The 27360-nt window shown below is 43.0% G+C and overlaps 2 protein-coding genes across 7 annotated transcripts; one reads left to right on the top strand and one right to left on the bottom strand.

Moving 5' to 3' along the window:
• Positions 1-958: 958 nt before the first annotated feature.
• On the bottom strand, positions 959-13838 carry LOC110501036 (E3 ubiquitin-protein ligase Hakai-like). Of its 4 annotated transcripts, none has more exons than XM_036957381.1 (6): positions 13510-13838; positions 4178-4345; positions 3930-4036; positions 3758-3841; positions 3571-3644; positions 959-2273 (listed from the first exon to the last, which is right to left on the bottom strand). In XM_036957381.1, exons 1-6 carry the CDS (start codon positions 13592-13594, stop codon positions 1259-1261), a joined length of 1533 nt encoding a protein of 510 aa, XP_036813276.1. In that variant the 5' UTR covers positions 13595-13838; the 3' UTR covers positions 959-1258. The 4 variants fall into 4 exon arrangements, with proteins under 4 accessions (XP_036813276.1, XP_021434210.2, XP_036813277.1 ...); XM_021578535.2 differs by lacking the exon at positions 13510-13838 and adding an exon at positions 11385-11529; XM_036957382.1 differs by lacking the exon at positions 13510-13838 and adding an exon at positions 5398-5449.
• Positions 12077-26606, top strand: LOC110500095 (serine/threonine-protein phosphatase 6 regulatory subunit 2). Of its 3 annotated transcripts, none has more exons than XM_021577261.2 (23): positions 12077-12433; positions 15292-15457; positions 16114-16368; positions 19865-20051; positions 20140-20277; positions 20394-20459; positions 20580-20806; positions 21078-21204; positions 21482-21634; positions 21813-22052; positions 22408-22472; positions 22612-22727; positions 22839-22924; positions 23060-23140; positions 23227-23324; positions 23434-23491; positions 23587-23714; positions 23828-24000; positions 24179-24260; positions 24460-24542; positions 24690-24849; positions 25199-25321; positions 25599-26606. In XM_021577261.2, the coding sequence occupies exons 3-23, from the start codon at positions 16142-16144 to the stop codon at positions 25648-25650; spliced, it is 2670 nt and encodes an 889-aa protein (XP_021432936.1). In that variant the 5' UTR covers positions 12077-12433; positions 15292-15457; positions 16114-16141; the 3' UTR covers positions 25651-26606. The 3 variants fall into 3 exon arrangements, with proteins under 3 accessions (XP_021432936.1, XP_021432933.1, XP_036813275.1); XM_021577258.2 differs by having other exon boundaries at positions 12078-12433; positions 24116-24260; XM_036957380.1 differs by having other exon boundaries at positions 12093-12160; positions 24116-24260.
• The last annotated feature ends 754 nt before the right edge of the window (positions 26607-27360 follow it).

Below are 27360 nucleotides of genomic sequence, written 5' to 3' on the forward strand. Positions count from 1 at the left end.
CAGACACTCTTATCCAGAGTGACTTACAGTAGCAAGTGCATACATTTTCATACTAATCCCCCATGGGAATCAAACCCCCAACCCTGGTGTTACAAGCACCATGCTCTACCAACAAAGCCACCCTCTTATAGGCTGATTCCAGATGTTTGTTTATTAATAATGTGAAGACCAATCAGTGGCAAGTATTGGAGTCAACATGAGCCAGCATCGCTGTGGAATGCTTGACACCTTGTAGAGTCCATGCCCTGAGAAATTGAGGCTGTTCTGAGGGCAAAGGGGGGGTGCAACTCAATATTAGGAAGGTGTTCCTAATGTTTTGTACACTCAGTGTATACTTTTGTGTGGCAAAGCCATTTTTTTATGAACATACAATAAAGTTACTTATTTTCAAATAGCCTCACTAATCCTTGGAATCAACAAAGCAAATAGTCAACAGCAAAACACTACTAGTAGGTTGATATAATTTTATATAGCAAAATAATCCCCTAAAGCATTTGCTAAGGAGGGTGACATCAAATAGCACACTGCAACACAGTTAAGGCATAAATGTGAAATGGTTAATAAAGTAATCTTGGTGTTTTGTCATAATTACAGTGCCACCCCTCAAAAATGTATTCATTTTCTCCCAGCAGCTACATAACTAGGGCCATGTTTTGGTCAATCATGTCACATGACCTGGATTTTAACTTTTATTTTAAGCCTTTTCCAGAAATGAGAATTAGAAGAAAAAAATGAAGCATTGTCTGAAGGATAGTGCTGGACCATCTGACATTAAAGAAAAATGGGGAAGTTTGATGAAAAAGCTTTAAATAAAGTTTCAAATCCAGGTCATGAGATTAACCAAAACACAGGGCTCCCTACACAAACAATGTCAAATGTTAGATTATACACCGCCCCCTATTGATATGGATGAAACCGTTTCCATAACTAATAATATTGAAAAATAATGAGATTTAACTTGGTTAGAAAATATTTATTGAGACGTCATCAAACCAAAAATGTTCCAGATACAATGTCCATTAGAGACCAATACAGGAGCGATTCAAATGTATCATTGCTCATTTGACAGTCCAAAAGGTTCATATCAATAAAAGTGAACAGCTACATACATACATTCACCATAGACTAGTCTCTTAAGTGTTTCCATAGAAATGCCAGTCATACAGAACCCAGAGACTCATGTTCACATTATTCAAACCAGTGAAGAGGAATAGGGACAAGTCAAACAATGCCCCCGACTTCGTGGGGAGTTGAGAGTTTACTGATAATAAGGGCGGTAGCGGGACTGATCGGGGTGATGGGGTCCAGGCATCTGGCCCTGAGGTGGGGGGCCCTGCATCCTTGGAGGAGGAGGCCCTCTAGGGGCAGGCCACATCCCAGGGCTCAGACCCCCTTGCTGGTTAAAAGGGGGACTGAGTGTGCCCTGGTCCTCAGGGAACTGCTGCATGGAGTTAGGGTTGTAGTGGTGGGGAGGGGGAGCGTTGACTGGAGGACCACCATGTTGAGGTGGGGGGCCTGGAGGAGGGTGGTTCATGTAGGGGGGCATCTGACCCATGATGTGTCCTGGCGGGGGGGTAATGGGAGGAGGTGCGTTGGACATGGGCGGGGGAGGGCCGGCCTGGTTGTACACCATGTGGGGTGTCCCAGAGCCCTGGGGCGGGTGCTGCATGGGGTGGTTGATGGGTGGAGGGGGAGGAGGCGGAGGGCCATAGTGCTGCTGCGGTGGCGCCATCATGTGGTGGGGGTGGGACACTACAGGCTGACCAGGGTAGTCAGGGTGGTGGTGTGGGGGTGGAGCAGGGCCCGGGCCAGGAGGGAGAGGGTCACGGGAGGAAGAGGTGGAGGAAGAACCGGAGTCATCCTGGATTGGCACGGTGATGAGGTTGCTGCGTGCGCGTGTAGTTACCGTGGCGATGCGAAAGGTCTCCTGGGAAAGAGGAGGTGCATCATGGGAAGCCTGTGGTGGCTGACTGTAGGGGTCATGACCCCCGTGTTGGAGGGAGGGCGGGAGGTGCCCTTGAGTCTTGGGCAGGTGAGGGGGGGGCACACGGAAGCGGTCAGGCACCTCTGTGGATGGGGGAAGGTGCAGGGCGTCCTGGCGGCTTGCCAAGGCCTTGGCTGCCCTCATGTGGCGGTGGTTGATGTGGGCTTGCAGGTCACGCTGGGAAAGGTAGGTGCGCTTGCAGCCTTGCACGATGCTGCACATGTAGAGGGAGCCACGCAGACACTGTTCGATGCGCTGGACCGGGTCTGTGCAGCTGAAGAGCTGCATACTAAACAACACAAAGGTTTAGTTAGTAAGTGCAGACAGCAACCACACATACAGATAGTATATTTGTGTTTTATTTATTTAACCAGGCAAGTCAGTTATGAACAAATTATTTTTTACAATGACGGCCTACCCTGGCCAAAACCTAACCCGGGCGACGCTGGGCCAATTGTGCGCTACCCTATGGGACTCCCAATCACGGCCAGTTGTGATACAGCCTGGAATCGAACTAGTGTCTGTAGTGCCTTAGACCGCTGCGCCACTCAAGAGACCTGCATATGGACAGTTGAATACACTAGTGCAGCGATTCTCAACTGGTGGGACATTTTGAATGGGTCGCAGGTAGTAATGGGGAAACATTTCCAGCCAATTGTGTAGAAAATAGGTTCATTACGGGAGGCTTTGATCAACACTGTGTACACTAGTGGCACCTAATGGTCAAAATAATTTAGAACAGGCAAATTGGTATACATGACATCACACATGCCTTCACGCTTTGTCTTCTACCGAAACCAATCAGGTGGTTGTTCGACAAAACGAAGCGCCGAACGTCATTGATCGCGTGCTTCTGATAAAGGGATACAAGCCTCGGCACACTGTTTAGAAGCAAGCTGCTTAGCGATTTCGATGCCCCGGGGCTCCGGTATCAAAAGTAACGCCACTAGACACGGCTGTCTTGAGTAAAAATGTATAAATACTCCAGTCAGAACTTAAACAACTACAACCAGTTAGAAAGTGTGTAGAAATTATATAATTATAATAAAAACACTCTCTTTTCTATTTTTGTTCAATCAAAGTATTTTTTACATCGCTATTGGCAGAGCTGGTTGATTTTGGGGTCTCAAACCAGTGAGCTTATTAACATTCTTCATCAAGAATATGGGGGAAAATGTATTATTGACAATGAAAAATGTGGGAATGTCTTTCCCTTGTCATATAATTTCTACCTTTACTATCAATACAGCATTGAAGATATTTTTCCAGATTGCATATATATATGGACTCTCATTTTTTTCTACTGTGTTATTGACTTGTTAATTGTTTACTCCATGTGTAACTCTGTGTTGTCTGTTCACACTGCTATGCTTTATCTTGGCCAGGTCGCAGTTGCAAATGAGAACTTGTTCTCAACTAGCCTACCTGGTTAAATAAAGTTTAATAAAAAATAAATAAAATTTGGGATATTTTTTGTTTCACAATGCGAATATTGGGTTGCGACTGAGACAACCTGGTTCAATTTGGGTCCAGAGGCAAAACCAGTTGAGAACCACTGGTTAAAAAAATAAAAGTCAAGAGCTTACCCTGGGCACATCTTGTCTCCCTTCTTCTCGTGGAGCAAAGCACACTCATAACAGAACACATGCTTGCATGGAATCTGGTGAGTAAATACAGGTAATAACATAAGCTGCTGCACTCATAGCCTCTTACTATAAAACATTTTTAAGAGCCACATAACACACTATGTAAAACGTGATCGAAGAGACATACCATGCGTCCATAGATCCTTATGGGCAGACCACACTTGTCACAAAAGTGTGCTGGAATGTCATCCTTTTCACCTATCAAATTCAACTGTGGGGAAAATACCAAGAGGTCTATGACACAGTAATGATGTAGGTGGAATGCACCCCCCCCCCAACAATAGATTTTGAAACACTACCTTAAAGTCCCAAAACATTTGCTGGGGGAACCTCCGTTGACTTGCAAACACATCCCCAGCCTTGGTACCACTGTCGAACCTCTCCTCTTGCTTGAAGCTAAAACTCTCTAGAAAACACAGATATGTTGCCTTACTGTAGTCCCATATGAAAGCTTGCTTCTATGACCTAGAAACAGGTTTCCCTACCCCAAATCTAGCCCATGGGAATTAAAACTGAGAAAATGAGAAAGCACTTGTGGCTGGCTAACCTTCATCCCCAGCCTGGGGTTTGGAGGGCTGCCTGCCCATGGGTCTTTGTGTCCGGGGAGCAGGTTTGCTCCTGATGGTTGGTTTGGAGATGAGTTTGATGGGGATGCGTCTGCGGACATCAGGGCCCCCAAGACTCCCCGAGCCGTCCGTGCCTTGCAGGTCATTGTCTGTGGGAAAACGATGGATCATTCAAAATGTCAGTGACCTGAGTCAGTCATTTGCTACCAAGCAAACATTTACATGATACTTGCTACTAGCAATGACACTATAAGTTGACAATCCATAGGTGATCAAAACCGTGATAAATAGTTCAGTAAAGCGCTAATGTTTCATTTTAGCCAACGCTAACATTGTCTGGAGTTGCAGAAATTGATGGAGAATGCAGACCGTAGCTAGCACTTAATCTAAGCTACAAACATCGCATTATTTATTTTGAATATTTTGTGGTTAGAGTACTGTCCTGACAATTTAAGTTATTAGCTTTGCACTGGCAGATCAACTACAACCGTCACTTTATTCTAAAAAGTATAGCTAGCTAGCTAGCTACTACTGTGGCAACACAGATCTGCGGAAACTAAAGTTAGCAATATATTAGCTATTTAGCTAGCAGTGGGCTGGCAACGAGAGGTTGCTACAAGGCCTCAATTTTTGTACTTTAAACACTCCACTGATAATACTTGTAAAGTATAACTGAACATGAATAAGATTACAAATTAAATCTATTTCGCTGTGTATCAAGTTAAATCTACTGATACACAAATAAAACTAAAATACAGCTGAAACTGGAGAGTAAATAGTCTCTCACCACTTTGGTCCATAATTCACCGCAATGCTGTATGGGAAAGTATAATAAAAGGGGAGGAGTGGAGTTCAACCACTGAGGGGTCGTTACCACAGCCACAAAGTCTTAACCCCCGCCCATTTCTACAATTGACCTTCTTAAAATCTCATTTTAAACCTAACTACACTGCTAACCCGAAAAAGCACATTTCTGTTTTCATTCATTTTTACGATATAGTCTATTTTTACTTTGTGGTGTGGTAATAACTAGTGGAAACCATCACTGATGTGTAAAGAACGAGAGTTCAACCAAAGACAGTACAGTATGAAGATAGGCAGAAACGGCTTCTTTAATAGAAATCCCCGAGCACGCTTGTCGGCGATGTCATTGCGACGTTGGCTAGCTAAAGGCCGCGTTTCAAACTCATTAAAGACACACCCTCGCCTTGTGCCCTTGGGGGAATCCCCGCGGCCATATTTGTCTTCGGTCCAAATGATAAGCAAGAGAAGTTTGCAACATAAACTCCTCAGCTCTCGTTTTTAATGGAGTTTGCGAGTTATTCAATTATGTTCACTTCGGGCCTGAAACGCCCCATAATTCAATTCGCGATGATTGTACATCCTCCAAAACTTCTATGTCAATATGGAGTCAACATACAAGTGTAAGTCAATAAGTTAGAAGTTGTGCTACTAATGCACAGACACATCTCGTAAAAGTAATAATGTTTTTATTTGGTTAGCTTTTGGAAATTGTAGAAATACATTTTTTTCCTTCTTCAGTAGTAACTAGGCAGGCTAACATTAGTTAGCTAATTAATTTGCTAGCTATCATACAGTAGGTGTATATTAATAATTATATAGTTAATATAAGTAGACATGCAATCATAATTGACTGTAGCCATATAAAGCACCCAAAAGAGACCAGTGGCTGAAAACACAACCATTGAGTGACGAATTTCCGGGCAAGGGCGGTCCATTTAAAACTAATTCCTTCCTCCCCCCTTAAAAAAATAAATAATAATTCCTTCCTCCATCGCCCTGCAAGTGTAAACTCGTCAGACATCATAAAACGTCATCGTCTTTTACGTGTTTGGAATGCAGCCAAACTCATGTGCAGAAACAAACTGCGCATGTGCATGCTGCCAAATCAAAGGCACTCCTTCAATATTAAGTCGTTTTTGACGAAAATGAAAACGTGTCAGTTTTTGACTTTGTTGAGGTTGTAGTTATAACATCTTTAGCTACTAAAGACATTGGCTCAAATTAAGATTTTAAGAAAATTGACAACTAAGGAATAATTTTTCACTTCTATTGACTTCTCAAACCAAAGTCACCTGATGTTGCATCTCTGGGTTTAAAAACTCTGGTTCAATGCAGCTCCTCCTTTCTTAATTTCATCCGGGAGGCTAGACGCTTTGTTGTGTGTTGCTGCTTTTCACAGTTCGGAAAGTTCATTGCACATTTGTTCTAATTAGATGTCGAGAGTCTATATACCAGCATTCCCCGTGTGGGTGAGGGGTTGGCATCACTAGCACACTATTTGGGAGACAGATACTAACGAATATCCACCAACAAACTTTACTCTAGAGCTGGCTGAATATGTTTGGACGTATAACTATTTCAGGTTTGATGATGAATACTCCCTCCAAACGAATGGAACATCAATGGGCTCCACATTCGCTCCGAGCTATGCTAATTTCTATGTGGGTATTTTTGAAGAACGTTTTGTTAATAATGAAAATAAAAATCCATTTTTGAATAAAGTCCTGAAATGGTATCGATATATTGACATTTTTTGCATATGGGAAGGAACGGAAAAAGAGCCGTCAGATTTTATGGCGCTACTCAATGACATTGACCCCAATCTCAAATTCACAATTGAATGTGACACTCAACGTGTTCATTACCTCGATATGTGGATTGAGAAATCAAATGGAACCCTGTTTACAACTCTGTATAGAAAAGAAACGGGTGGAAATACTATATTACAGGGGGACAGCTTCCATCCTGAGCTTAAAAAGAGGACTTCCAAGAAGCCAGTATTTCAGACTGCGAGGTATGTGCCACTCCACAGACGATTATCTAGAAAAAGAAGCGGAGATGCGTATTAGGTTTCTAAGAAGAGGCTATTCGCCACAATATGTGGATGAAGCTCTTAATTTGGCATTAGGAAAAACAGGAGTTGAACTGCTAAAAAAAAAGACCCGCTAAAGAACATTCCGTAATGTTCACAACCACATATACTTTGAACTCGCGAAAAGTGGGAGATGTGGTCAAGAAACACTAGCATATTTTATCATCGGACCCGGTTTTGCCGGCTGAATTTAAAAATCTACCACTGATTGTGTATAGGAGAGGTCGCAATTTACGGGATAAATTGGCTCATGCCAACTGACAGCCACAAAAGAAAATCAGCCAGGCTCTTTTACACCCTCTTCGAAATGATAGCTATAAATGCAGAGGATGCGCACAGTGCAACAATATGATGAAGTGTGAATATTTCTGCCACCCACACACAGGAAAACGGTTCCAAATAAATTACATTATTACGTGTTCCACCACCCATGTTATTTACATTATTTATTGTCCATGTGGGCCTATCTCTGTCGGTAAAACCTCTCGAGAATTAGTGAACATAAAAGTTCAATCAGGAGAAACGAAAGGGATTATCCAGTCGCAGTACATTTTAATGACCTAAAGCATGACATTTCTACCTTTAGATTTTGTGGCATAGGGAAAGTTAAGATATCAGACAGGGGAGGTGATAAAAATACTAAAATAAAATATAATGTTTTGGGATTTTCACCCTGCAGACATGATTTCCTAAAGGACTTAATGATGAAATGCCTAAGTATGTTATGTTGTGAATTTGAACATGAATTATGTCCCTATTTAAGATTACTCTGTTTTTCGTACGATGTACCAAATTATTAATGAGAACAATGTCCTCATTGTGATTTTACAGACGTGTTTAATACGTCTTATTTACACACTTTATTCGAATATTTATGAAATGCATATTGTTATATTTGGTTGCACTTATTTGATTTTCCTTCGCCTCCAACCCCTGTCGATGCGTGGAACGGATGTGGGTGGGGCTAGGTCTACATAAGGGTGTAATTATTATTATTTTTTTTTATCACAAAAGCTCTGACGAGGCCGTGAGGCCGATACATGAGCTTATTTAAGATCAGTGATTCTATCAAGAGCAGTGTGCGGTTTCCTTTTTCCTTCATCTTGTTCAACTGTTGCCATGCACCTGCAAAAAAGATTGCTCAGATGTGTGAGTGCCTTTTTGAATTTTAAAACATTTGTTCACAAAAAAGAGGATATGGGGAAAAAGGAAAATGCACCATCATCTAACCAGATACTGTATATATCCTTTTTTGGTTTCCCGAAATGCTCAGCGTCCAAGGCACTGCATATCAGTGCAAGAGGCTGTCACTACAGTCCCTGGTTTGAATCCAGACTGTATCACATCCGGCCATGATTGGAAGTCCCATAGGACGGCGCACAATTGGCCCAGCGTCGTCTGGGTTTGGCCGGGGTAGGCCTTCATTGTAAATAAGAATTTGTTCTTAACTGACTTGCCTAGTTAAATAAAGGTTAAATAAAACATTTAAAAAATACCACTATCCCCAATACACCCCACCATCCCTTCCCACTACTTTGGCTGTAACCCCTTCTCTCAAAACCCCCTTTAGTTCTTCTGCACTAAAATCTTTGACACCCAAAAACATCTCTACTGCTGCAGTGCTCTCACCCTGGAAACATCAACCTGTCTCACTTACATAGGACATTTCTGATCCCAAGCAACATGGCCACCCCCTAATTGAAGCATTCCACCTTTTCCACCAAACCTACACACTTTCCCATGCCCTCCTGCACACTTCTCACACCTCGGAATCTCCCTCCTAAATACTGCTGCAACATGACCATAAACTTGGCACCTGAAACACCATAGTGGGTTTGAAACAAAAGCTCTTCGGATGTACAGTAACACAAATGTGGAAAAAGTCAAGGGGTGTGAATGCATACAAACTCAGAAGGACAGGCAGGGTCTCCTCAGGCTTGTGCTTGCCACCGGGTCTGCATCAGTCGATCCACCTCAACACTCAACGCTACCCCAGTTATCACTCCTTTCAGCAGTGCTCTACTCCGGAGAGCAAAGCAGGACACAGCTCTCATCCCGAGTCGCATAGCGCCCCCTCCCTCTGGGCAGCAGACACACAAAAAACTCTACTCAAGTCCACTTCTGGATACTTTGACTGAATTGACAAGAACCAACTCCTTCTTCACACATCCTGATACCGCAAACTGTGCCAAAAGGCATGGATCTACTTTCTCCAAGAATTGTACTACCACTGGGCTAGAGTCATCTCGGCCATTTTCCTGATCATTAGGGTGAGGCTCGGAAGCCTTCACATCACCTGTCGGTGCAGGTTCTTCCTCTTCACTTCTGTCAGGTTCAATTTCTGAGAGTTCACTATCTGTTGACTGCTCAGGGGTTTCAGGCACGTAATTATCTCTTCTGTACTTGACTCAAAGGAGAAAGTACTGTGCTTGTATTTCGCAGATGTTGGTTTGGGTTTGAACCTCACGCTCTTCTTTCAGCCTCGCTTCATCTTGCCATGCGCCATAAATTCCATCTTCCGCATTCATCCCAGCATCTAACAAATATAATAAAATATGCAAATCTAACAAATTAAAGTCAATATCTTTATCATACATAATAACTGAGTTGCAAATGTAACGCATTGTGTTTGTGCAGAAAAATGTATGTTTGAACATTGTATTAGATCTGTAGGCATACATGAACAATAAAAGTTATTCCATACACAGTGCAGATGATGCATGGTAATTTCTGTATTCAACTGGTAATTAGTGGTAAATCACTTGATTATCTTTTGATGGGATTATCGAAGACCTCTAGTCCAATCTAGTGGAAAAGGGCCTTATCAGAGGAGCAGGCCAAGACCATTAGGTCCACTATCCTAGACAGTAATGTTGCAGACAGGAAATGTCATATACTGTATATTTGTGATTTATTTACATTCATTTGCAGCTTGTTGTCAACAATCCACTTAAGCCCCAACCTGGTCCCAATGTATTGAAAACTTTAGTAGACAGACATAACATTACTCATGCATGTAGCCAGGACCTGGTGAATATTATTATTTTTTAAATATACTGTTTATCCCAATCATAATGTAATAATTGAAATTATATTGTTTGATAAATCGACAGTTTTGACAGGAAACAGATGCAAAGTTTTATAGTTTATTCCTCGTCTCTCTCTGAAGTCCTTGCGCCAAAAATGTTAGACGGACCAAGATTCAAAGGTCAGATAATGAAGGAAGAGGTGGTGTTTGCTCAGTTGTGTCTAGGACATTGAACTCGTCATTAAATTTGGTTGGCATGCATGGTTTGTCATTGAGGTTGGACGAATTTGGAAGGGCTGGGGAAGGGTCTGTTAGAAGTTAGCAGGGCTCTTTTAAATGTTCTTAATAGTACAGTTAGGTAGGTGGATCTAATGTAAACCGTGATTGACCACACACTCCAGCACAGTAGGTGGCAGTATGCACCTTAAAGTTTGTGGTTTAAAAGCAAGTGGTTTGAGTAAATGAGATAATGATAATGGACCTTTTTACACAGTTTCTCGACTGTGTCCAGCTTGCTAATAATCACAGAAATTCAAGCTAGACTGTTAGGGAGTAAATACTTTAAAATGACTCAATATACACTGAACAGAAATATAAACGCAACATGTAAATTGTTAGTCCCAAAATATGTTTACATTCTGGTTAGTGAGCATTTCTCCTTTGCCAAGATAACCCATCCACCTAACAGGTGTGGCATATCAAGAAGCTTTTGTCACAGAAGAAGTTTTGTCATACAACACAATGCCACAGATGTCTCAAGTTTTGAGTAAGCATGCAGTATGCTGACTGCAGGAATGTCCACCAGAGCTGTTGCCAGAGAATGTAATGCTCATGTATCTACCATAAGCCACCTCCAACGTAGTTTTAGAGAATTTGGCAGTATGTCCAACCGGCATCACAACCGCAGGCTACGTGCATTGCGTCGTGTAGGTGAGCGGTTTGCTAATGTCAACATTGTGAACAGAGTGCCCCATGCTGGCGGTGGGGTTATGGTATGGGCAGGCATAAGCATGATAATGCACGGGGCGGCAGGTAGCATAGTGGTTGGACTAGTAACCAAAAGGTTGCAAGAACGAATCCCTGAGCTGACAAGGTAAAAATATGTTGTTCTGCCCCTGAATAACCCACTTTTCCTGGGCTGTCATTGAAAAATAAGAATTTGTTCTTAACTGACTTGCTTAGTTAAATAAAGGATAAAAAATAAAAATAAATGTTGCAAGGATTTGTACATAAACTGAAAATGTCCCATGGCCTGCATACTCACCAGACATGTCACCCATTGAGCATGTTTGGGATGCTCTAGATTGACATGTACCACAGGCACAGCATGTTCCAGTTCCCGCCAATATCCAGCAATTTTGCACAGCCATTGAAGAAAATTGTGGGACAACATTCCACAATCAACAGCCTGATCAACTTTATGCGAAGGAAATGTGTTGCGCTACATGAGGCAAATGGTGGTCACACCAGATACTAACTTTTCTGATCCACGCCCCTAACTTAAAAAAAAGAAAAGTTATCTGTGACCAACAGGTGCATGCATATCTGTATTCCCAGATGTGAAATCCATAGATTAGGGCCTAATGAATTTATTTAAATTGACTGATTTCCTTATATGAATTGTAACTCAGTAAAATCGTTGAAATAGTCGCGTTTATATTTTTGATCAGTATACTTTATTAAAATTACTAAAACCAACTCGAAACCTTGTAGAAAATGATAATGGCCTTTTTATAATACAGTTTATTGAATGTGTCCAGTTCCCTAATAATGACGGAAATTAAAGGTAGACAGGGTGTTCCAAAAACGATGGATAGAGAACTACATTTTGCAAATGTAGATGGTGAGGCACAGGAATATTACCAATTTTCAGTGCGGCCCTCCGGACCTAGCAAAATTTGTTTGACACCCCAGCCACAGAAGAAGTCAATGCGCACTCGCCTGCGCGCCTCCGCGATAATATTCGCCATTTTGATTCGAAAATATGAAGGAGTTTTCCTGCTTTGCATGCTTGAGCTGGGAAGAGGCTAGCTTATGAATGTATGTACTGTAGAATATATAAATATATATTACGCGTAATAATATTGAATATACAAGGTACAAATGTGAGGCCTGTCCGTTGCCACGTCACAAGAGACAAATATCCGTGTTACCAGGTTGACAGATACTTTGCTCATACTCCTCGTCAGACTGACCCATCAAAACAAATCACGTTTGGCTAGTTCGCTAACTAACGTTAGCTATTAGCTAACGAAGGTAGGTAGCGCAACATTAGCCATACAGACGAGTGGATTGCTAACTTTGAACAAAACGGTAAGTTTCTCAGGACCATCGTTGGCTAGCTAAAGCTGGTGAGTTATTTGTGCTTGGCGACTTAAAATACCTGGTTAAGCTATCAGTACCTAGTTAGCTAAAGAGGGTTAGCTAGCTTTTGCAAATTTAGCCAGCTAAAGTTGTGTTAATGTTAACGTTAGATGCTAGTTATCGGACTCCGAGAGAAACTAACGCCGACAACTAGCCCTGTAACTAACTAGCGACAAAGTTGATGATAATTTGCTCAACTCCTTGTGCTAACGCTAGCTAAATTGTATGGTAACGTTAAGTTAGCTAGCTTCCTGGATAGCTAGCGACTCAGGATTCTCTACGCCTTTAACTGTGTCGAATCCCTCTGGTTTAGCCAATCTACTTTGCTAACTGAATTAGGTAACTATGTCCTAGCTAGCTAACATTAATACTAGCTGACGTTAGCTGCTGTTCAGACATTCGACGTTAGCAAGACCAAAAAGAGAAGTGAAGTAATGTTCAATCAAAATAATGTTTCGGTTGCAAGAAATGTTAACTACCAAACCATGTTACTTCCTGCATTTGTGAAGATATACTTGTTGCGGAAAATTCCACACCGTTGTAAAATTATAGTTGTCTAGAAACAAATCGACGGTCTTGGAATTTCTATCCATTGAACAAACAAACTCAACCCCGTTTCCAACTGCAGGGCAAGGGTTTGGCACTGGCAGCGTTACCTTATAAATAATCAGATGTCAAGTCTCCAAGTAGTGAATAGAAGTAGCCAGCAAGTACTACTGTAGTGACTTGAAGTAAACAGAAATGTGAGCTTCCAACACTCAGCAGTTGATGTGCATTTCTTGCCAAGGCCACCACCATATAATTTTACAGCTCTACAGAGCACTTGCCCCTGCATTGTCAGACAAGGAGGGATAGACCCTAAACCATCTTACCAATTTATTTTCAGAGAAATTATCAACACGTAAAAGTAGAATTTTGGGGGGTTGATGTATATAATATTTTTTCTATTATTGTTATGTTTACCTGAGACAATCCTACAAATAATAATAATATACACTTTGACAACTGTAGCAATGTATACATACATGTCCATTGGAGAGTGGGGGCAGGGTAAGTATACTGTCCGCATCTAAATAATGGAAGTGGGGAGAACAGTCTGAGGTTCTTCATAGGCTTACAGACAACAAGTGCAGCCAAGTGAGACCGATAAGCACCTAATTAGGAATTGGGACATAGCCAGGCTCTCCCATTTATCTTCGAGACATCACAACTAGGAAATAGGAAGTTCCGACGAGCATGTGAACGAACGCTGCGTTACTACGCTGCCCCATAAGCCACTTGCTTTGCTTAATGACAGGCTACTGTTAGGTCATAGCATCCAGTTGATTGCTCTTCAACCATTGTTCTTTTTGTCATTTACTCTATTAGCCAGTGGACTGTTTTGTTGAAGATGCCCCTGGTGACTTCTATTTTAGATGAGAAGTCAAGTTTTAGCTTTTTCCTGTGTAGCGTTCACGGTGGAGCACTCTAGGGGTTATAGTTGCACTAGTGTGCTCTGTATAAATGTATGCCAGATGGACTCTCTCGCACGTGCAAGATTGTCCAAATAAGAGGAAAAAGTAGGAAACACTTTGATTTCCTTTTTCAGACCCATTATTGTGTTGTGTGGGCGGCCAGTCAGTGTTGTATTGCACAGGCCAGCACATTCGTCTTTTGTTGACTAAGCAAGTTAGTTTGACTTTGTCCCTTCTAACATGCCTGAATAATGGTCTTGATAGGCTAGTTAGTGTGTTTATCATAGCAACCATAGACAACAGATTATTCTAAACTATTCTCATTTCCTGTCTGTAGTTGTGGTTGCCTAGGCTATAGCTTATAGCTAGGTTGTTTAGTGTGAGATGCTGACGTCAAGAACAGTGAAGTAGCTAGAGCTAACCACAACCTTTTCACATTAGTGATGTATGAGTGAGGGTCCAGGAAAGGATAGTGTGCATTAGATGCTTTTACTTCTGCATATATTTTAAAGCAGACAGGTAATAATATTTATTGTAGTAGCTAGGCAGCAACCCCTGCTAGTCAGCCCAGTGTTCATACATCAGACTTAAGACAAAATACTCATGAATTTGACTAATTGGTAGCCTATGCAAGCCTATAATCCATTTAAAAATGCTTGCCTCATTTCATAAAGCATTTGCATAGGCCTAACAAGACCCGAAGCATGTATCTGGAATTTTGTTTAAGATTTTCCAGCCCGCATCTTAGTTGATGGCATGCCCATTTTTCTGTGTGAGCCTGTCAATTGTTGGCCAAAATACCATTCACTACTATCTTCAAGTAATTAAGTTAGCTGGAGTTCTTTTGTTTGTGTTCTTGACGACACAACACTAAGCGTTGCACATTTCACCGTTGTTAGGCTAAGTTGAGTTGATATATAATGTTAGTCTAGGCCTTGTTCTCTTTTTTTATAAGCCACAAGGCAAGTCAGGACAGGCTGTTGGCACATCAGTTCATTGTCTCATTCATAAAACTGAAAGCGAAGAGTTCTATAGAAGCAGGTTGACTTAGGGTTTGGCTACTCTAGGCTAAGATTTCAAAAGTCAAACCCCGCTACAGCGTTCTCACTAGCAGTCTACTAACTAGAAGGCTAGATCATGACCCTATAACTAATGACAGCCAGACAAACGTCTTTCTCGAAAAGCTCTGTTCAGAATCCTCCTTGTAATATTGAATAAATCTGATGCAACACAGTCATCTTTAAACACAAGATGCATATAATACTGCTGCTGACTAATAATAGATGACTTTGCGATCAGATGCAAGGTCCTATGTGAATTTAATTATAATCCCCATCCCCTTGTCTCTCTCAGGTTATGGTGAGCCTTTCAGTGTGTTGTGTACTAAGGATGCCCGTGTTCTAAGAGGAGACCCATGTTGATAAATGCCAGGCCTTGCCACGCTCTCTGCTGTCTGCACAAACACAAATGCCTGCCTTTGAGGGAGGTCTGATTAAAGATACCCACATTTAATCTGCTGGTAAGCACAGTTACTGGATATTACATCTCAAATGATATCTGCAATGAGTTTGTTGTCCAAGTGTGGACCGAGTCAGTGACCGTGTTTGATGTTTTTAGATGTTCCTGCTTCATTGTTTTCATATGTTTCTTTGTATTTCCCCTGTTACCCTCCCTACCATGCATGAACCTCAGCTCTTTTAATCTCCTCAGCTCTTTTAATCTCCTCCTTTTTCTTCCTCATTAATTTGATTTATTTTCATCTCAAAGCGCTTCAAAAAACAAACAAGCAATATCATGAGTAGCCTAGCTTTAGTTAGCTATGTCAAACAATACATCATGAGTAGCCTAGCTATAGTTGGCTAGGTCAACCAATAAGTCATCGTCATGAGTAGCCTAACTATAGTTGGCTAGTTCAAACAATAGAGTGCATGCATCCTTTAAAGATGGAGAGGGACAGTTCATGGCTTGCTCAGAGGACTGTAGTCAGGGAGATGGTGATGATCTTGTAGAGGGCTACATAACCACCAGAAATGTGCAGAAAAACTAAACGTCTAATAAAAAAATAAAAACAATTAAAACCAATATTTAAAGGAGCTCTCTGCTTAGTCTACTACAAGGGCACCATGCCAATATTGCGTCCCTTTCTCTCTCTGACTCTTTTGTTTCTTCTCCTAGGGCTGTGCCCCCTGTCCAAGCAGCCACCATGTTCTGGAAGTTTGACCTGCACACCACGTCCCACATCGACCAGCTGCTGGACCGGGAGGACGTGACTTTGCGGGAGCTCATGGAGGAGGATGATGTCCTGCAGGAGTGCAAGGCACAGAACCGCCGGCTGCTGCTCTTCCTCTCCCAGGACCACTGCATGACAGAGCTGGTCAACCTCATCACCACAGAGCCCCCTGCTGACCTAGAGGAGAAGAGCCGCTTTAAGTGAGAGAAAAGGGTCACCCCGGGGGAAAGAGGGGATGTATATTGAGCGGCCACAGTCAGCCCATGTACAGTGGGGCAAAAAAGTATTTAGTCAGCCACCAATTGTGCAAGTTCTCCCACTTAAAAAGATTAGGCCTGTAATTTTCATCATAGGTACACTTCAACTATGACAGACAAAATGAGAAAAAATATCCAGAAAATCACATTGTAGGATTTTTAATGAATTTATTTGCAAATTATGGTGGAAAATAAGTATTTGGTCACCTACAAACAAGCAAGATTTCTGGCTCTCACAGACCTGTAAATTCTTCTTTAAGATGCTCCTCTGTTCTCCACTCGTTACCTGTTAATGGCACCTGTTTGAACTTGTGGACAGGTGCCTTTTATACTGATAACAACCTCAAACAGTCACACTCAACTCCACAATGGCCAAGACCAAAGAGCTGTCAAAGGACACCAGAAACAAAATTGTAGACCTGCACCAGGCTGGGAAGACTGAATCTGCAAAAGGTAAGCAGCTTGGTTTGAAGAAATCAACTGTGGGAGCAATTATTAGGAAATGGAAGACATACAAGACCACTGATAATCTCCCTCGATCTGGGGCTCCACGCAAGATCTCACCCCGTGGGGTCAAAATGATCACAAGAACGGTGAGCAAAAATCCCAGAACCACACGGGGGGACCTAGTGAATGACCTGCAGAGAGCTGGGAGCAAAGTAACAAAGCCTACCATCAGTAACACACTACGCCGCCAGGGACTCAAATCCTGCAGTGCCAGACGTGTCCAGGCCCATCTGAAGTTTGCTAGAGAGCATTTGGATGATCCAGAAGAAGATTGGGAGAATGTCATATGGTCAGATGAAACCAAAATATAACTTTTTGGTAAAAACTCAACTCGTCGTGTTTGGAGGACAAAGAATGCTGAGTTGCATCCAAAGAACACCATACCTACTGTGAAGCATGGGGGTGAAAACATCATGCTTTAGGGCTGTTTTTCTGCAAAGGGACCAGGACGACTGATCCGTGTAAAGGAAAGAATGATTGGGGCCATGTATCGTGAGATTTTGAGTGAAAACCTCCTTCCATCAGCAAGGGCATTGAAGATGAAACGTGGCTGGGTCTTTCAGCATGACAATGATCCCAAACACACCGCCCGGGCAACGAAGGAGTGGCTTCGTAAGAAGCATTTCAAGGTCCTGGAGTGGCCTAGCCAGTCTCCAGATCTCAACTCCATAGAAAATCTTTGGAGGGAGTTGAAAGTCCGTGTTGCCCAGCAACAGCCCCAAAACATCACTGCTCTAGAGGAGATCTGCATGGAGGAATGGGCCAAAATACCAGCAACAGTGTGTGAAAACCTTGTGAAGACTTACAGAAAACATTTGACCTCTGTCATTGCCAACAAAGGGTATATAACAAAGTATTGAGAAACTTTTGTTATTGACCAAATACTTACTGTCCACCATAATTTGCAAATAAATTCATTAAAATCCTACAATGTGATTTTCTGGATTTTTTTTCTTCTCATTTTGTCTGTCATAGTTGAAGTGTACCTATGATGAAAATTACAGGCCTCTCATCTTTTTAAGTGGGAGAACATGCACAATTGGTGGCTGACTAAATACTTTTTAACCCCACTGTATACTATTTCATTATTGTAAGATAATCTGTGCTTAACAAAGAATAGTTTTAATTAAATAAATATTCAAATACACCCTATGCTTAAGCTATCACGTACTGACCTTTCCTCTAAAGACCAGTTGTACAAAATGAAAGGGGCTTCTCCGTAACATGCTCTGACATGGCCTGGGTTCTATGCTCAGTGGATAAGTGCCAACCTAAGACCAGCATGCATACAGTATTACATTCTTTGTTTTCCTGTGATTCTCAATGTCAAACAAACGAAGAGATCCCTGTCTAGAGCGAAAGAGCTTGTCTGTGGGGTCTAGTCTTCGTCTTGTAACCCCGGGGGGTTTATCCCATCTGCTCATCACTCCCAACATCACTGCCCTCCAACCATTTTTTTGTGGCAGCCACTCCCCGAGAACATGAATAAAACCACCAGAGGAAAGGTTCTTACCCCAGAGCCATAACTCCTTCACACTGAAAACGCATATGTTTGACATTGAGAAAGCACAACCAGTTAGATTTGAACCCATAGCCATCAGTATGGGTTCTTATCCTAGAGCTACAACACCTTCACAGTTCATACGTGCTTCTGCATATGATTGACATTGAGAATTGTGAAAGCACCAACAAACACAACTAGTTAGCTTTGAACCCACGAACATCAGTTTGAGGAAAGGTTCTTAGGCCAGAGCCACTGACTACTTCACTATACATGTTCTCTTCATACAGTTGAGGTTGAGTAGAACAAACAAGCACAACCAGCTAGATTCAAACATTTTACCCAATGCTTGAGGCAATGGTCTTACCTCATACTCCCCAAAAAACAGTTCTCTTTGAATATTTGATAAGAATTGTTTAAACAATAACACAGCCTGCTAGATTTGAACCCACAAATTTAGACGTGAGGCCAGGTTGTTACCTCACCCACTGTCTCCTCCAGAATGTGACATTTCTTTGAAAATGTTAAATCTAAAAGTTGGGATTCAATCCCTATATAATAGGAATTGTGGCTTTTTAAAGGCAATTTCGATTGAGCAGACATTACATTATTGCATCTCCGTGCAAGAGGTGTCACTACAGTCCCTGGTTTGAGTCCAGGCTGTATCACATCCGGCCGTGATTGGCGGTGCATAATTGGCCCAGCATCCGGGTTTGGCTGGGGTAGGCTGTCATTGTAAATAAGAATTTGTTCTTAACTGACTAAATAGATGAAAGGGATCTCTGCAAAAATGGGAACATAGCCTTTAAAAGCCACAATGCCTATAACTCGTAATTGGATTGAATCCTGAATTTAGTGGGAGCCAAGATATATTTTTGAATGCTTTTTTTAAGGTTGAAGATTGATAATTGACAGAAACACTGTTTTGAACTCAACGTCATGAACTGGGAACAGAACTCCCAGTGCCATGATAGATGCCTCTGAATTAGTTCATGTTTTTAGGTTGCTCCTTTTAATGTAACAGAAGAGTACAACAGGTGGCGTTGGGTTTGAAACATGCCCAGAGATCCTATTACATTACTATTCTAATTCCTAATCGTATGCATGCCCTCGTGGACAACATCTCGCCCTCTAAAGTAGCTTACAAGACACAAAGAACACCAAATAGGCCCTGTTTCCCAAAAGCATCTTAAGGCTGAGTTAGGATAGGATGCTATGGTTCTAACTAAGAACTTAGTCTTAAGATACTTTTGGGAAACTGGGCCCTGGTCTTGATTGGGTCTGTTAACATAGCATACACAATGTGGTCTTCAGCATACTCAGTCCAATAAACATGAATTCAGAATTGACAATGAGCATTGTCAGAATATTTCCAAACATCGTAAAAGTAATATTTCAAGAATTAATACACTGTACACCTCCCTCCCACAGGTTCCCTAACATCGCCTGTGAGCTCTTGACATCAGACGTGTCCCTCATCAACGACAAGTTGGGCGGGGACACGTCACTCCTGGAGACTCTCTACCACTTCCTGGAGCAGGACCCGCCCCTCAACCCGCTACTAGCCAGCTTCTTCAGCAAGACCATCGGCAACCTCATCGCTAGGAAAACAGAACAGGTAGCCTCAATGCCCAAGAAGTTATAAAGATGGATAAAGAAAGTGTAAGGACCTACCTGGAGCTCACTAAACGTCTCTTTTGCGCCAGGTAATCTCCTTCCTGAGGAAAAAGGATGGCTTCATCGGCCTGGTGCTGAAACACATCGACGCCTCCGCCATGATGGACCTGCTGCTTCGCCTCATCAGCTGTGTGGAGCCTGCCCCATTGAGACAAGAGGTCCTTAATGTAAGCTGCCACTGTCTGCCAGCCATTCCTGTTCTTATAAATATAATTTCTTATTGACTTGGGCGTCTTGTATTTCTCTTTCATTCCCTGTCATACTTTTTCTTTCCTGATCTCAGTGGCTGAGCGAAGAGAAGCTGATTCAGAGACTCACAGAGCTCATCCATACAGGCAAAGACGAGGAAGTGAGTTATAGACCGTAGTCTGATATTGCAGTATTCTCCTGGACAAGGCATGGCAGTTGATATTAACTATCTGGTAAGAAGTATGAATCCTGATTTGCATGAATCTTTATTTTTTTCCAGAGACAATCAAATGCGTCTCAGACGCTTTGTGACATCATCCGCCTTAGTCGAGACCAGGCCAATCAGATGCAGGAGAATGTTGAGACCGACCCCTTATTGGCTGTTCTAGAGTCGCAGGAGAGCGTAGCTGGGCTCCTGAAGACCATGTTTGAGGGGGAGAGGAGTGAGGCCTCCATTGTTAACGGAACTCAAGTGCTACTTACCTTACTGGAGACCAGGAGGTCCGGGTGAGTGGAACAACTGTTCTCTCTCCTCATATGTACTCTCCCTCCCTCATCTCTTTCCATTGCCTTGTCCAGAAACAACCTCATGCCACTTGTGGACATCTTAAAAAGACATGATAGATTTAAGCAATATGGTAATAAATCCTTGCCTTCTGATAGGCTGTCTGGATTTATCACCACAAATGCTTAAGGCAGGGGCTAAAGGTTGTTTCTAGACGGGGACCATCTCTCCAGCTATTTTAGCATGTGAACACCCTCGTTCTCTCTCCGTCAGGTTGGAGGGGCTGATGGATCTCTATTCTCAGGGATATGAAAGGTCTTACACTGTCAACAGCAGTATTCTACATGCCATTGAGCCCCATCTAAAGGACTTCCAGCAGCTTCTCCTGAATCCCCCCAAGGTAAGGTCATACAGTAAGGCCGTATGCCTGTGGCTGATCAATTTACAGTGGTCAGTGGGTACGAGAGACTGTCATGAAACATACAAATAATACTTTTTTTAATGTTCTTATTTGATTATGTGGGAGGCCAACAGACTGCAGACAATTCCAACCATAATTTTATACAAACTGTTCGGGGGGTTTACCAACCATTAACACACAATTGAATCAACTTGTTCAACAGTTCTTCCTGTATACAATGACTGTTTAGTAATTGAATTGAACATGGTGTGTGTAGAAAAGTGCAATACTGACGACCGTTGGCCTTCTGGAGGAGCCGCTGGGGAACGCCCGCCTTCACGTGGCCCGGCTGGTGGCCGCCTTGCTGCAGACCAGCGCCCCCAGTGTCTGTCAGGAGCTCTGCAAGCTCACCACCATGGACCAGCTACTGGTGTGTCTGCACTGCCGGGACTCATCAACTTGTCATTATCTCTCACTCTTTCGCATTTATTCATTTGTTCACACTCTGGCACTTTTCTTTACCTCTCCTTTCTGTAGTTCACATTCTTGTTCTGTCACTGTCACCTACCATCGGTCACCACGGTTCTCTCGCTCTTTGCTCTCTACAGGACCTGTTCTTCAAGTACTCATGGAATAACTTCTTGCACTTCCAAGTGGAGCTGTGTGTGGCGTCCATCCTGAACCACTCTGTCCCAGAGGAGCGGCCCATCCCTGGCCTCCAGAACCACGAGGAGAAGCCCCCAGCAGGCCCAGAGAACCAGGGGGAGGCAGGAGGTGAAGCTGGGGAGCCAGCCAAGGCCAGTGACTCGGTGGAGGAGACCACCCTTCACAACACCCTGGTGGCACATGTAGGTGGCTTGGCAGCTCTGTCTGTCTATGTGCAGTAATAGCCGGGTGTAAAACATTTATTTGCTATATAGTGTAGTGCAGGGGTATTCAACTCTTACCCTACGAAGTCTAGAGCCTGCTGGTTTTCTGTTCTACCGGATTATTCATTGCACCCACCTGGTGTCCCAGGTCTAAATCAGTCCCTGAGTAGAGGGGAACAATGAAACAATACAGTGGAGATCCAGTGAGTTTGAGGGGTCTAGTGAGTGTGTGTAGAGTCAGTGCAGATAGTTTGGGTACCTTTAAGACTATTTAGGGGGTAGAAGCCATCCCGGAGCTTATTGGTCCGAGAGTGTTAAACATTGTCTTCCTCAGCTCTTCCAGACGTGTCGGTTGGTACAGAGGATCCTGGACGCCTGGGAGGAGAATGATCAAATACAGTAAGACAACATGTCAGATGCTCAAATCTGGGGAACAACAGCTTTTGCTATAGTCCAGTATTGTTTCACTACAATAGTGGTATCTAACATGATAGTAGTGTCTTAGAGGTCATTAACCGGTGTGTGTTTTTTTTCTCAGGGCGGAGGGTGGCGCTAGGAGAGGTAACATGGGTCACCTGACCAGGATGGCCAACATGGTGGTACAGAACCTAGAGAAAGGACCAGTTCAGTCCCAGATCAGTGACCTCATCAAAGGTATGCGTGTTTTGATGAGCTGCCAGATTAACACTTCTGTATTCAGAAAAGAATAGCAAAGAATGTTACTGTGCCTGGGTGAGTGCTTAGAACTGGTCTGTGATATTGCAGAGTTGCCAGAGGACTGCAGAGGACGCTGGGAGAGCTTTGTGGATGAGACTCTGAGAGAGACCAACAGGAGAAACACAGTGGAACTGGTATCAACCATTCAGTCACCATCTCTCTCCACACACACACAGATGCGTTTTCCCTTGCTCAATCACGCAAGCATTCCCTTCTATACATTCTGTCATTTCCTCACTCTAATTCTCTGTCTGTCCTGTGTGTCCCAGGTGAGCACCCATAACCTGCACTCCTCCAGTGAAGATGATGATATGGAGAGTCCCTTCCCCAACGATCTGTCACTCCAACAGGTAGGAAGCCATATTTGTCTACCCATGAGGAAATATAATTTTGAAAAGACTAAATTCATGTCCCCCCCCCCCCCCCCCCCCCCCAGGCTTTCTCAGACTATCAGATCCAGCAGATGACTGCCAACTTTGTGGATCAGTTTGGGTTCAACGATGAGGAGTTCAGTGAGCATGATGAAAACATCAAGTGAGTTTACTCATCCGTTCCACTATTCCTTCTCCAATAACCAGAAATCAGCTTTGACAAAGACCTCTGGGGGCTAACAGCTGCTATTTTGTTTCCTTCCTTTCCTAAGTGCCACATTTGACCGGATTGCAGAAATAAACTTCAATCTAGATGCTGATGATAATAGTGTAAGTTGTTGTATTATGTCTACCAGCTTCATTGTGTGTGTGTAGTGAAAGTTAAATGTGTACATGCGTTTCCCTCTCCATGTGTGTGAATACAGGCCAACGCTACTGCCTTTGAGGCCTGCTGTAAAGAGAGGATACGTCAGTTTGACGATGCTGAAGAGGAGGACGACATTTGGGAGGAGAAGGAGATTAACTATGCAACACAAGTCAAATCCAGAACAAGGTTGGTAAAAATTCAAGATGCAAAAACAAAGTAGGGGATGTTATGTCAATGTGCAGCTCTCCATCGATTTCTCATCAAACCGCTCTTCTCTTTCTCTCCCGTGTGTGTGTCAGATTTGGGGTGTCCCACACCTCAGAGAGCAGTCTGGAGAACGGGGGTCGGGAGCGGGACCGCGGGTCGGGTTCTGACGAGGACGACTCCTCCAGACAGAGTGCCTCAGCTCCAGGCAGCCTGGAGGAGAGCAAGGACAACACTCCCAGTACACCTGGCAATCAATCAGCTACTTGTAAACTATGCTTATTACCCATTTTTACTCAACCAATTATACAATCATTAATGGTCTCCACTTTGCAAAAAACATTATTGTAGACTTTTTCCTCTTACCATGTTATCATGTGAAGGTCCAAGCTGGACAGCGAGTTTCGGGGAAGCTGGGGGTAACTCGTCCTCTCCGGGTCCTGCAGGCTGGGATTCCCCAGGGGGGAGTGGAGGAGACAAACAGGAGGCAGGTTGGGCCAACTTCACAGAGTTCCAACCTTTCAGCAGGTGGGAACCAAACACTCTCCATACAGTTTTATATACATTTGATATTAGTGTCTGGGATATTGTAACTTGTCAATTTATCATGTTTTTAGTAAGCCCTTTTTAAATCACCAACATAAGATGTTGTTTACTTCATTGTGTGACATACCTAGTGGTGTGTTGTCAGTTCTCTGTACCTGAAGCTTACCTCCTCTCCCTGCAGCCCAGAGGTTGGCCCCAGATGTAGCTCTCCCGTAGGCAGCAGTGACGCAGACAAACAAGTCAAACTGGGTCCGGACAAGAGTGGTGAGTGTGGGATGATGGGAGGTTTCAGCCACCTGACACTTGACCTAGCTCCCCCCTGTGGAGACATTCACTATTGCATTGAGAACAAAACATGTTACACGGCTTTCATTATCGCTTTGGCGTTAGGTAAAGTGATTGTGTGTCCAGGTGCGAGCCCCTCTGCCGGTGGTGAGTGGCCGGTGGGTGAGGGTAGGAAGGCTCCCCTCGTAGCCTCAGATAGCAGCTCCTCCGGGGGCTCCGACAGCGAGGACGATGACAAGACTGCCGCCACCGCCACGGAAACCATCAAGAATGCTGAAGTCAAAAGGTTTGTTTAACAAGAGTTAAACTCATGCACAGTCAATGCGAAAACATTTTCTGTTGAAGTCCACTCAAGCCTTAGTACCCATGTAAATAAACATCTATATTTGAAACATAACTACCACATTGAAGTAATTATACACTGGACTTGAAATTAAATTACTGGATTCAGAGTTTGGAAATCCATGGAGCTTCCCATGAACTATGAATGTACTTTACTGGAGAGGAAGAATCTCTAGCATTTATTAAAAAAAAAAAAAAATTTAAGAGTTGGCGTGGTGTAGCTACCAAAATACAGTTGAACAACGCTTCTGTTGAAGACTTACTAACAAGCAACCTAACCTTTCCTCTGCTAGTGAGGAGAACCCCATCCCTCTGGAAAAGCTGTCCCTCACAGACACTCTCAAGTCCCCCCCAAAGGCACAGCTTGCAGCAGACACACTGCCAGCCTTGGCCCCCACCTCTCAGACAGACAACAAGTAGGTGCCAGCTCATGTTTGTACAAATAATGCATGCTTGCACGTAGAGATCCCAGGCAGTTTAGGGCAAAATAATATTCTAGCACCCGGGTTTCCTTTTCCAAGCCAGAGCCAAGACACATCTGGATGTTGAACAATAGCATTGCGTGCCTGTAGAAGTATTTACTGTGAACTCTAGCCTGACAGAGAAGGAGAGGCGGTCTGCAATGTAGGATTATGTTATCACCCTCCCCTCACTTTGTCTCCCATCTTCTCTACACCTTCTTCCCCCCTCCAGAGAGGATCCACCCCAGTGCCCAGAGATGCCAGCAGTCAACGGGCCTGTCTGAGGGGCAGACAGTCCTATACCCCAGACTGGTGTGATAGACTGTGCCATTTCCAGGGAGACCACCCCCTCCCAAATAACCTCACTGCAACCTACAGTGTTTTAATGAATCACGCTGCCATGTTATTGGACCTGGACACTGCCAATCAACACCAATAATGGGGAGAGGAGACATGTAAAAGCAACCAATCATCCCAACCAACAGGCAGAACAGTGTAGAGGAAATTGTCTTCAAAGCCTTTTCTAATGTTGCACATAAATACGTGTGGTTTTATTGTAGCAGTGATCTCTTTTAAACAACCGAAATCTGAGAGGAGTATAACGTTTTTCTGAAGGATTTGTTCTCGTACTCCTTTCAAATGGTTGGACCTGAGTAGTAAGGAGCGGATAGCACAGGTCAACTTAACGAAATGATGCCTCAACAATAAATACCTTTCTGAAAATGTTTTCCTTGAGCTTAAAAAGGCACTTATGCAGCCATTTTTACTGTACATTATAGGACAATGTTAAGTGTTCTGCCATCTTGTCTCTCTCAGATCAAGGTTTTAACCAAACCTGGGTTTTTTTTGTCATGGAAAAACATCTATTCTTGTACCTCACTAGTTCTGAATGTTTTAAAGTGTCCAAGGAAAAGGGTGGGTCAAGAAACAGTTCTATAGTATTAGTCTTCTGCTCATGTGCAATAATGACAATTAGCCATTTTATTTAAATCAACTTTTAGTGTTGTCAGAAGGAAGACTCATTCGGTATAGTTATATGGGCCAACTAATTTGGATATAAACTGAACAAGGTTTTGATTTGTTACTGCATGTATAACCGGTTCTCCGTTGACCTAGCTAGTGAGCTGAGACCTGATTGTATTTGACTTTGTTATTTGCTATCCCCCTTAAAATCAACCAAACATGATCTACCTATATTCAAATATCTACATTTTAAAGTAAATTTTACAAACAATCTTGAGCACTGTGTTAATGTTCTGTTATTCCTAAACACTTACAGGGCAGGAGCTGTCTTTTTGAGAGAGTCAACATTGGGTTCTGCTAAATACCTCTAGTGCAGTGGTTCCCAACCAGGGTATACCTGACACCATAGGTCTACTGGTAAAATTCACATGGGAGGGTACTCTGGGCAGAGCTGAATTCAGGTGGTACAGCAACCGAAAAAGGTTAAGAACCACTGCAGTAGTGTACTTACTCATTTGACACTGTGGTTGATCACATGAATAGCAAAGTACCTAAATGCATCCTTCCCTTTGAGATTTTGCTGGATGACAACTATAGTGCTTTCACCCATCCAATCATGTATGGTTTCCTTCAGGCAGAGGAGGATGCATTTTAGTTCCCCCCCCCAACACCCTCCTTTTGGGACTGGCGAATCAAAATACCAACTTGTTACAATTTAAATATATAGTGTGAGTGTAGAACAAATAATTATGCTTTGTATTAACAGGTTAATTGTCATAGCATCAGCTTTCCTCACACTCTTGTCATTAATAGTATGTTTTTGCCTTGGTTAAGTTTAGGGTTGAACGGTGAAATAGTAGATTCTAACTTGCCTTTGACCTGACAGCATTTTCTTCAAAAAGTGCATGTTCTAACTTGGCGAGTCTGATATGTTTCTCCTGCCAAGTCTAACAGTGGCTTTAGGAAGGCTATATAAAGAGTTCAGAATGGTGTTCCCTGCCCATACCACTAACTACTCCCAACAGGGTGGG

The sequence above is a fragment of the Oncorhynchus mykiss genome, chromosome 21, assembly GCF_013265735.2.
Source record: "Oncorhynchus mykiss isolate Arlee chromosome 21, USDA_OmykA_1.1, whole genome shotgun sequence".
NCBI lineage: Eukaryota > Metazoa > Chordata > Actinopteri > Salmoniformes > Salmonidae > Oncorhynchus > Oncorhynchus mykiss.

Coding starts and splice junctions, on each gene's coding strand:
- LOC110501036 (XM_021578535.2), bottom strand. CDS start 11,490: ATGGCTGTGCAAAATTGCTGGATATTGGCGGGAACTGGAACATGCTGT. Junction 4,346..11,384: donor CTCAATGGGTGACATGTCTG/GTGAGTATGCAG, acceptor GTTTTCCCACAG/ACAATGACCTGCAAGGCACG. Junction 3,645..3,757: donor TAAGGATCTATGGACGCATG/GTATGTCTCTTC, acceptor TTTACTCACCAG/ATTCCATGCAAGCATGTGTT.
- LOC110500095 (XM_021577258.2), top strand. CDS start 16,142: ATGTTCTGGAAGTTTGACCTGCACACCACGTCCCACATCGACCAGCTG. Junction 16,369..19,864: donor GAGGAGAAGAGCCGCTTTAA/GTGAGAGAAAAG, acceptor TCCCTCCCACAG/GTTCCCTAACATCGCCTGTG. Junction 23,141..23,226: donor ACGATCTGTCACTCCAACAG/GTAGGAAGCCAT, acceptor CCCCCCCCCCAG/GCTTTCTCAGACTATCAGAT.